We start from the raw sequence: 9,378 nt of genomic DNA on the forward strand, positions 1-9,378 counted from the left end.
AAGTCCACACCTGGAAGTGAGCTGCAAGGGAAAATAAGGGCAGTAGGTTGATATATATATCCCTGCATTACGATATGGACGGGCGCAGAACCGTCTAGCTTGGGATGTGGGATTGCTCGCAAGAAATTACTGTGGGGGAATTGCGTGCGCTGAAAGCCCGCTACGACGCGCAGTTACAAGCGTACCCTTCGGCAAACGGGACTGCGTTGTCGCTGAGTCAATTAATCACACTCTTCAAACGCCCAGCATCTCCATTCTTGCAGAAAGTTTTTAGGGAATACATCTTACCACGTGCGAGTCCCGCCGGCCTCGCTTTTGCGAGAGCTAAAGAGAAATTGTTGACGCGACGATGTGACGTACCGGCTGTGCCGCCCAACGCAACGGCTTACACTCGCAAAGCTGATCTCACTGAGCTCCTGGTAGCGATCGCCTTAACGGCGGATGGTACCTACGAAGATCGGACGCAATTAGTATTCGATTTATTTGATCTCGACAGAGATGGTACACTCAAAAGGGATGAGCTGCGTTCTTTGCTTTCCACAGTCGCACGTGCTGCTACAAAATTGCAGCTTGCTCTCGCTTCAACCGATGGAATTGCTATAGAGTTGGCAGTTGCCTCTGCGCTTGCCTACGCCGGTCGGGCAGATAATGTGGTTCCGCCGGAGGATATCGCTGCTAGGAGCCTCGAGGAAAACGAGAGCAGCGATGGTAGCGACGCGGGTAGCAGCCCCCCGTGGAGCGGCGGCAAAGGCGAAAATGACCAGCAAATGACAATTGGCATTGACCACGGTATGCGCGGGGGGGGGCACACTAAAGACGTCGCGCCTCAAACTCGAATAACACGAGAGGAGTTCGTGCTTTGGACTGCCAAGGACGCAGTTCCCTGTCAGTTCCGGACCCTATGCGGTGTTGCGTCGCGGACCCGGGCGCTCGTGCAGCTCTGGGAGCGTCGTGCCAACTCGCTTTTCCTGCGGAATGCCCTATACAGCGCCCGGCCTCGATGGTCAGTCGCATCGGCCGGAGCAAAAGGAAGTCGAAACGCATGGATAGCACAGCAGTGTGCATCCTCGCTAGCCACTATGGCCTTCATCGCAACTCCTTTCATCACTGCGATTTCAAAGCGAGCAATTGCAGATGACAATTCAAATGTCGAAGCTGGCATCTTTTTGTGTCTACATTACAATCGAGAACTCGCTTGGTTATGTGGCTTTTGATTGTAGGTGTAGTCGACTGTCCAATTGGCGGTAACTTCGGTATTGTCGTCGAGGTTTGCGATTCATTAGTTCTGATGGTTCATATTGAGGAATGTGTCCCCGACGGTGGAGAACGGGGCCTTCGCCGGATTGCTATAGACACTGGTGACCGCAATTTGTCGCTCAAGCTCTGTGCGCCCGGGAGGCCAACCAGCGTCGAATGTCTGGCCTTGGGTCGGCTCTAGCGGTCAAGTAATGCCCCTCGCAGGATGGAGGTCCCTAGTGAGCCTTCAGATGGTGCTATAGGCAGCAAGAATGCTCATCTGCAAGCTGCTCTTGCTGGCCTCGTGATAGAACACGAGATTCGCCCTGGTCGTGCAAGAATATTACCCTTACCGCGAGTTTCATTGGGTAAGCGCCACAATGTTACGATCGCAATTGCTCCAACATCAAGCAGTGGCCTCACACGGGAGCGATTGGCCCATCTTGGTGCGCATAGATCGCGTGCTGAGATGGTCTGGGGCTCAGAGTTTGTTGCAGCCTCTCCGTTCGGAGCTCCGCCGGATGGGCTCGGACCCCACGCGCGGCGCCGACAACAGGGTGCAGTCCGAGTTGCACTGATTGCTCTGGGTGGACCCGTCTCGATATTTCGTGTGTGCGGCATCACGCCCACGAGCCAGCGTTCATACTTGACTCTCAAGGTTAGCAGCGCCACTTTGTAGGCAGCTGTAACTCCAAATCTACTCACAGTTGCGGCCGATTCGGATGTTCTACTTGAATTGGGTGTCCAGCCCCTGACGCAACTGACCGCATGCCGCCTCCATTTCCTACTCAACCAGACGCTGGCCATCGCACCAATTTGCGAGGTGAAGAGCAATGATGCGTCAGATCACCGTCATCATCCGCTCTCACGTGCCCCTCAAGATGTCAGCTTGAGCGTCAGCGCAGCAATGATCGCAGGAGCCCTACACTTACCGAATGTGCGTTACCCGCGTCTTTGTCCGAAAAGTATCCGTAAAACCGACATTCTCAGCTTGAATATGGTGAAGCCAAGCAATCGGCACCAAGCTGGAAACTTTGTGGCAACGATGGGTATGCAGCCAGGTTAGTCCCTGAGGGTCGACGCACAAATGACTACCGATGTCTAGGTCATTACACGCAATCATTGACAATCTCAGCTGCGTTGCGCCCAGTTGCTTTGCCAGGGATCATCATACCTTCGATAGCGAGAGATGGCAAACAAAAGCTACATTTGACATCTTAGAAGGCCTAGTACAGCGCTGCTCTACCTTCAACTTTTGTTCAGGCAAGCCACTCGCAGCTCCACTATGTGTAACCTCCCTCGGATCTATCACTGTTTTACGCCTCCATGATGCATGGGATGGTGCTACCTCCCTGGCTTGGGCCCTCGAGCACCTGGTCGAGCTTCTAAACGAAGCAGAGCGCACTGTGGATCCAAGTTCGCCGGGACGCATCATAATTGTGTCAAATGTGCTTCTCGCGGCTTCTTCGCGGAAGCATTCAGACGATGCTGTTGAAACCATGTCTGTGCACCGTTATTGCGAACTCTCTGCGATGCATAAGCAGGACGATGTTAAGTCCGTTGATCGTGGTGACGCTCGAGATGTTAAAGACCTGATGCCGACACGGCTCAAAGATGGGTTTTCTCAAATGCCATTCACTCAGACGCGCGCAAGGGGCAAGACCCACAGATGGAACCAGATTTACAGCTCAAACAAAGCGTCCGCGTTTACCCCTAACGAGGTTCATGATGGTGCTCCGCTGGAAACAAGAGCAATATGGTCACCTGTCACTGAAAATAGCTTATCTAGTATCAACTTTGGTGTGAACAATGTCACTGGGCTACCAATACCCGATGCCCGCAACGTGTGCCCCTCCGCAGAAGAGGGATCGCACATTTTGCGAACTCTTTTCCGATGGCGTGGCTTGCGTCCGCAACGTGATTTACTCTTGGTGGGCCTTTGTGCAGATCCACAGATGACTGTCGTAGAAACCGAATACGTGCCACTGTCAGGAACGATCGAGCATGATGCAGAGAGTGCTGGCCCAGCACCAACAGAGGAAATATCCGCTATGTCACCGCTTTCTTACTTCGCGAAAAATCCATCAATTGTGCACCTATTGGTCGGCAGTGGGAATGGGAACGCCCCGTGGTTTGCGGCATGCGCTGATGCTTCGACACCAGCATCGCTCAACGCATGCATGTTTATCCACATGAATACTACGGATTCGTCCACTGCTTCCAAACCTGCACCCATGGCCCATCCAGAACAGCCGGCGACGATGCGACATTTGACAACGCAACGTGGTGTCGCAACATTCTACTGCGACAACCCAGAGCAATCCAGTAATATCAAACTGCTCAGTTGCAGGAGACGTCGCCGTGCAAGCACAGCTGATTCTTGGTCCGCTTGTGGGCTCTGTTTCGACGACCACCGCGGTCATAGTCATCGAGGTCGACGCAGCTGCCGATGTCGCCATTGAAGCTACACCTGTGCGTGTCAACGAACGCGAGGGGCAGCAATGTGCTACTGATTCCAATGCTGTCCTACACAACTGGCTTCACCCGACGCTGACTGATGAAGAACAAGTGGATCTTTCACCTGGCGTCGTGCGTGCCTTTGCCTCTGTGTCAGGAGGGCACCCATCAGCCCTTCATCTGAGAGGTCTGCGTGCCGCAACACGATACAGGTCAGCTTTCAGAGTCATATCCATGCGCTCCACACCATAAAACGTCTGATCATAGTAAAATGGTACAGATCGCTAGGTACGAGATTCTGGGCGTGTTTGGTAAGGTAGCTGGAACACTCCAGACCCCTGTGAGTCTCTGAACTGTGATCGAGCCGATGTTTGATTTCCTAGCCCGTAGGCAAATTGGCCTGGTGCTTGTTCGCTCCTTGCGCTATGCAGTGAGGGTCTGGGACTCTGGCGAGACGAGAGCGAAGCGTTGCGCCTTGCACGCACCCGAGCCTCCCGCATCGAAGGTCGCCTGAAAAAAGTTGCGGAGCGTGTCGACGCATCAAGGCAGCTTATAACGACACTAGAGCCGCTGATAGATAAAGCTGATGAGGAGCTCGCGCTGATAGAAAGTCTGCGCAAGAAGGGCAAGTCAGAAAGCGCAGCTGCTAAAGAGGCTTCGGCAGCTATGAAAGCGAAGGAATTGGCTGATGAAGCCGAAAAAATGGCGGCTCGGGTGGAACGGTCGCCGGAGTTTCAACACGAGTACCACCATCAATTCCAGGCGAGATCGAATCACAGAGGGCTCTTCTACAGCAGGCAAGGTCGGAGTACTCGAAACGTAACGCACGTCTTCGCCGCATAGAGCGACGTTTCATAGAGCTCAGAGATTCCGTAACTTGGTTGAAGAAGCAGTCATCGTATGCTAGTGGCATCTTCGATGCTCGTCTTGCTTCTTGGACTGACACTGCAGCCAGCGCCAGTGGTTCTCACCGCGAGACTACCTTAAGAGATAGTGCGCTACCACTTGAATCAGGTGCAGTGGCCGCCGTTGCTGCTGATCTTGGGTCGGCACGAGCTGATGTTGAACTTGTCATTCATATTGGCGCGCCGTTTGACGGCGCGAGCGTCCTTGCTGCGGTGAGATCGGCACTTTCCGTGACGAAGGCTACAGCGGCAGACCCGCGTCGTGCGAGATATGCTGCACGAGTTACTGCGGCGAACGTCGCACGCGCAGCGATCCGTCGGGCGTGGACACAACCGACTGCGCGAGCAGCCCTGTCGCACGGCTCCCATCTTCTCTTAGCGTCATTAGGTTACGCCATTTCCAAAGATGCACATATGAGAAAGGACCCCCGTCAGACCTTTGAGGCTGCTCAGGTCACCCCCGCAGCCAAGCATCCTACTAAATGTAAATATTCAGTGAGGCGCACGCTCGTAGGTCTGTTCCGACGTGCTCCAAGAATACGCTGCCGCCTTGCATGGATGTCATTCGCGTGATGTGGCTGACATAAACAATCTGGAAGTTTCCAGCGCAAGACCGTCGCGTGGTCTCGATGCTGATGCGTCTGCACACGAGCTCAGTGCACGTGACCACGACGGATGCTACTTCCACCGGCGTGGTAGTATCGGTATTCTCATGATCAAAATGGCCACCCTGGCACGAGATGACGGCAAATTTGCCAGCGAGACGCGACGATGGCTCCGCGCAATTCTCTCGCTAGATACAGACGATTCTGAGCCTAATGGCACTTCGCTCGCACATGATGGCGGGCATCCAACAATTCGTGCTCTCGCAGTTATGACCGAGACTCCCATTATCCACGGCGATCGTGCCAGGGTGGTTTCCGCAGAACGAGCGCTCCTCGCCATTTTGAAGACATGGCAGGCCCGCTGCTTGGGTCGCACGTTTAAATTGGTTGCCCTGTCAGAAGGCGGGCAAGATGAAAATGCGGATTTCCCAGTACATTTGGACGCTCTCATGGACCCTATTGCGCATTCATCTCTTCAATTGACCAATCAAGACGACGGGGCTTCACAAATCCTGGTCCCCTCCCTCAGTTGTCTCGCTGCGCAACAAGAACGTGTCGGTTACGCACTTGTGCGCTGCACCGCTCACCCCAAGACTCCTAGAATTCGAGGCGGTATTGGTCCACCGTCAACCACACCACACAACTGCTTTGCGCGCATTCTTTTGGGTCCAGTTCTTGGTGAGGTGACGTCTCGCAGTGTGAGCATTCTTGTCGAGTTAACAGCTGCGGCAACGGTTATCCTCTCTGTGCGTCGCCCCGCGCTTGGTCCGCGACTGGCTCATAAAGAACGCCGGCTGCGCCACAACGCCGGTGCCCACACCCCTCTAGTCTTTGCTGTGGATGGCCTGGCACCAGATTGTCTCTATGAATATGCCATTTCTGTTTCTGAATCATGCGAGCAGACTGAGCTGCCCGGGACTCATATTTCTGACTCAAAGCATGCATCTAGGGGAGCCCCGGGAATACTAGTACGTTCCAGAGCACACGGCTCTGCTGATGCCGACTCAGATAGTGATAGAGCATCTTTTGACAATGCCCACGCGATTGCCGATCATAAAGAGCCTTGGGGGGTCGTCCACGACGGTCGCCGTGAAGGCCATTTTCGTACTCTCCCTGCTCGTCCCATGTTCTATGTCATAGCCGCCGTTCGAGGCTCTCTCTTTGATCCTGGTTGGCTCGGTGATATTGCGTGCTCCGGTCATGGGAACTTTTTCGCTGAGCTTGTTAGTGATGCTGCTACACGGCGCCGTCCAGCGACATGTCTCGATGCGGTGGATATATCCAGGGCAGATTTGGGCGAGATTTATCCTTGGGCTCAGGTATCCAAATGTGCACGTCTTCCCCACAAACAGCTGACTCTTGTGGTCCACTTCTCAGGTCCTTGGAGACGGCCCGATATCTCTCGATCAAGATCCGGCACCTTGCCCGTAGATCTGACACACGAGAGGGGTGTCTTACCGCAACACGGTGCCACCGTCTCCAGTGAAGAACCCCTCTACGACTCTGATGAGGCCATTCAGCGCTTCCGGGACGAATATCGGATCGCGTGGGGTTTGCCCTACGTACGGGACCTTGTACGAGCAGTCCCGCAGATCTGGGCAGCGTGTCCGCCGATTCTTGCCTTTGCTGCAGCTCGAACAGCTTCGCCTGTGAATTGATTCATCCAGTTTTGATTTCAAAATAAAGCGCTTTGAATGGATCGGCATTGCGCGTGAAGACTTATCGTCATTTAGTCAGAGATTGCAAATGCAGGCTTTGGCGCGGCGGTACAACCGGCGTGATGGATTGTCAGTCGCCCCTATGCTCGAGGCAGTCCAGAGCTTTACGTCTGATAATGTGCAAGATCTAGCCACTGGCCTTCTCGGCTCCAGCTTTGCGCCATTTAATCCTTCCATATCTCCGACCTTGCGGTGAATGTGATTGCAGTTGATAGGTAGCGCTCGTTGGAGCGGGTTCAGATCAAATCCATGATGACACCGCGTCGGATGCCACTTCTGACGATGATAAAGATGATGATACATGGTCGGACACGAGCAAGCTGGAACGCACACGTGCATCACGAATCGCAAACGAGTCCTGACTGACGCGTTGAGAAAAATAGCGGCGCTTTCACTTCAGTCTATATCAAGGTACCAAGGCGCGTTAATCGTCGGCGCCAGGGATTTATCGCAACAAGACGCATGTGTTTCTGCGTTCGTTGGGGTGGTTTTGAAGATGCTGACACCACCTTGTTACAAATGGATCCGCTACAGGTAACAGAATTGGCCTATGCTGATGAACGCGCAGCGCTCGCGGCTGTGACCGCGGATGGATACAAGCTTGGGGAACCTGGAGGGACAGGCCGGAAGCGACCGCGCCGTGGTGGCGTTGGAGGAAGGAAGAAACCAGTCACTTCGGGGCCTCGAGACGCGCCAATGCGGCCGACGATGTCCAGCTTCCGCCGTTTTGGTGGCATTGGAATCCTCATCCTAGATGCAACGCCCCCCCCCCGAGTTGTAGCTGCCAATTACGATACGATCGCGTATTCACGCAATACGCTTTCAGCTGCATATCGACCACTGCGGACGTCGCAGTGGGCCCTTCTGGAACGTGCACAGCGAGCCGAACATGTTGTCGCACTCGTCATTTGCTGTGATCGACCGCTTTTCCCGGAGCCTGTGCAGTGGGCTCAGGAAGGTGGACACTCTGACCAACCAGCTGATATTGATAGGGCTGTCATCGAGGCAACCCGCATGTATGAATCACATCTAGAGGTTCTCCGCCTTCTCGACACTCTCTTTGAATGGTTATCTTTCCCCGCGGGCAAGTATCAAACAAGGAGTGTACAACTTCTCTGCGGTATTTGCCCATGTTGGGGAGAGCTTCGATGCACCTCATTTGAGAATATCAATCTTAGGCGGCTGTCGATTGAGCTTCAGGACAGAGATTCGTGATGTTGTCAGTGGCTGTGGTTTTGAGCAACTGTGCGTTGGTGTGTCGCCATCGCCGGTCAATAAAGAAAACCTACTTGTCGTATCTCCGCCGTTCACAATTATCGATCGCTACGAGTTCATTCACACACCCACTGCTGTCGCACAAATACCAAGCAGGGGGGGGGGGATTCTCGAGCAAGTGCATTTACATAAATTTTACTGGCATCCTGAGTCATTGATTGCTCAAGTTCGTGCATGTGGAGCGCTGGTATCTGAGCTGGCACCCGTAGGTTTCTTCAAATCCTCCAGCCGACCAGGCAAAGGGCATTGCCTCAGCGTCCTACGGCATCGCGGCGGTATATGCCGACCCACTCGAGTCTCGGATAGTGGCCACAGCATTGCCGCGAAGCGGAGTGACTGATACCGTAGCGGTGCTCATCGCTGGGCCCATTATTGGCCCGTTTCTACTTACACACGATGAAAGCGGCATCCCGCGCGCGTCTGCGACGGTCCTAATCGAAGTCGACGCAGTCTGCAAGGTTGAATGTATCTGTGAAGATGTCTTGAGCGGCGAAGTCTATGCTAGGGATTTGATAGCAGCGGCCAGGCGTGCGCGTGTCTTGCGAGTACCAGGTCTACGGCTCGGCCGTCGCTACTCATTAGGTATTTGCATCAATAGTGCGAAAGAACGCATGCAAACGTGCTTTCACACACCTGACAGTGCGGGTGCAGATGTCAACATGTGCATTTTAAGTGGGTACAAGCCAACAGAACATCTCCCCGATGAGCCTGATATACTCTCAGATGTTGCGAAGCGGCTGGGGACCCCCTGGAATGGTCTCGATGTGGTGATTCACATTGGATTTCGCGCTTCGTTCGTAGCGGCCGTTCAAGAGACCGCGCTTGTCCTGTACCGCAACAACAATTCCAGACAGATTGGCCAGAATTCCTCTCAGAATTCCAAGACACGTCGTGCGCTTGAGCATCACGTACTAGAGCGCTTCCGAGATGAGTATCGCGCGACCTGTTCCACCCCCTCGATGCGTGCCATACTTGCTTCGTCGACTAATATTTTCACGGGCTGCGCGCGTACACTTCTCGCTAGTGCGTCAGCTCTTCCTGCCTGTGATCGACGTCGTTTTGAAGCTACTGAGGCCATCGTGCCGGACACTGAAGTTGAAGATGCAGACAAAGAGTGGCGTGTTGCTGTACTTCAGGCTATTCACCTCGCGCTGCGGGTCTCCTTTGAGTGGCTGCCGCGTC

The 9,378-nt window shown here is 54.0% G+C and overlaps 1 protein-coding gene across 1 annotated transcript; it reads left to right on the forward strand.

Annotated features, from left to right (window-relative positions):
- Window positions 1-975: 975 nt before the first annotated feature.
- Window positions 976-8,817, forward strand: AURANDRAFT_70972 (hypothetical protein; the record flags this gene model as incomplete). The annotated part of the gene is given in 10 exon segments (XM_009035599.1): window positions 976-1,003; window positions 1,221-1,267; window positions 1,916-1,921; window positions 3,974-4,004; window positions 4,271-4,322; window positions 5,052-5,093; window positions 5,113-5,158; window positions 7,456-8,041; window positions 8,100-8,314; window positions 8,406-8,817. Coding segments are annotated over 10 exon segments (1,464 nt in total), but the record flags the coding sequence as incomplete, so codon positions are not given.
- Between the last annotated feature and the right edge of the window lie 561 nt (window positions 8,818-9,378).

This window comes from Aureococcus anophagefferens (assembly GCF_000186865.1).
Source record: "Aureococcus anophagefferens unplaced genomic scaffold AURANscaffold_3, whole genome shotgun sequence".
Lineage (NCBI taxonomy): Eukaryota > Pelagophyceae > Pelagomonadales > Pelagomonadaceae > Aureococcus > Aureococcus anophagefferens.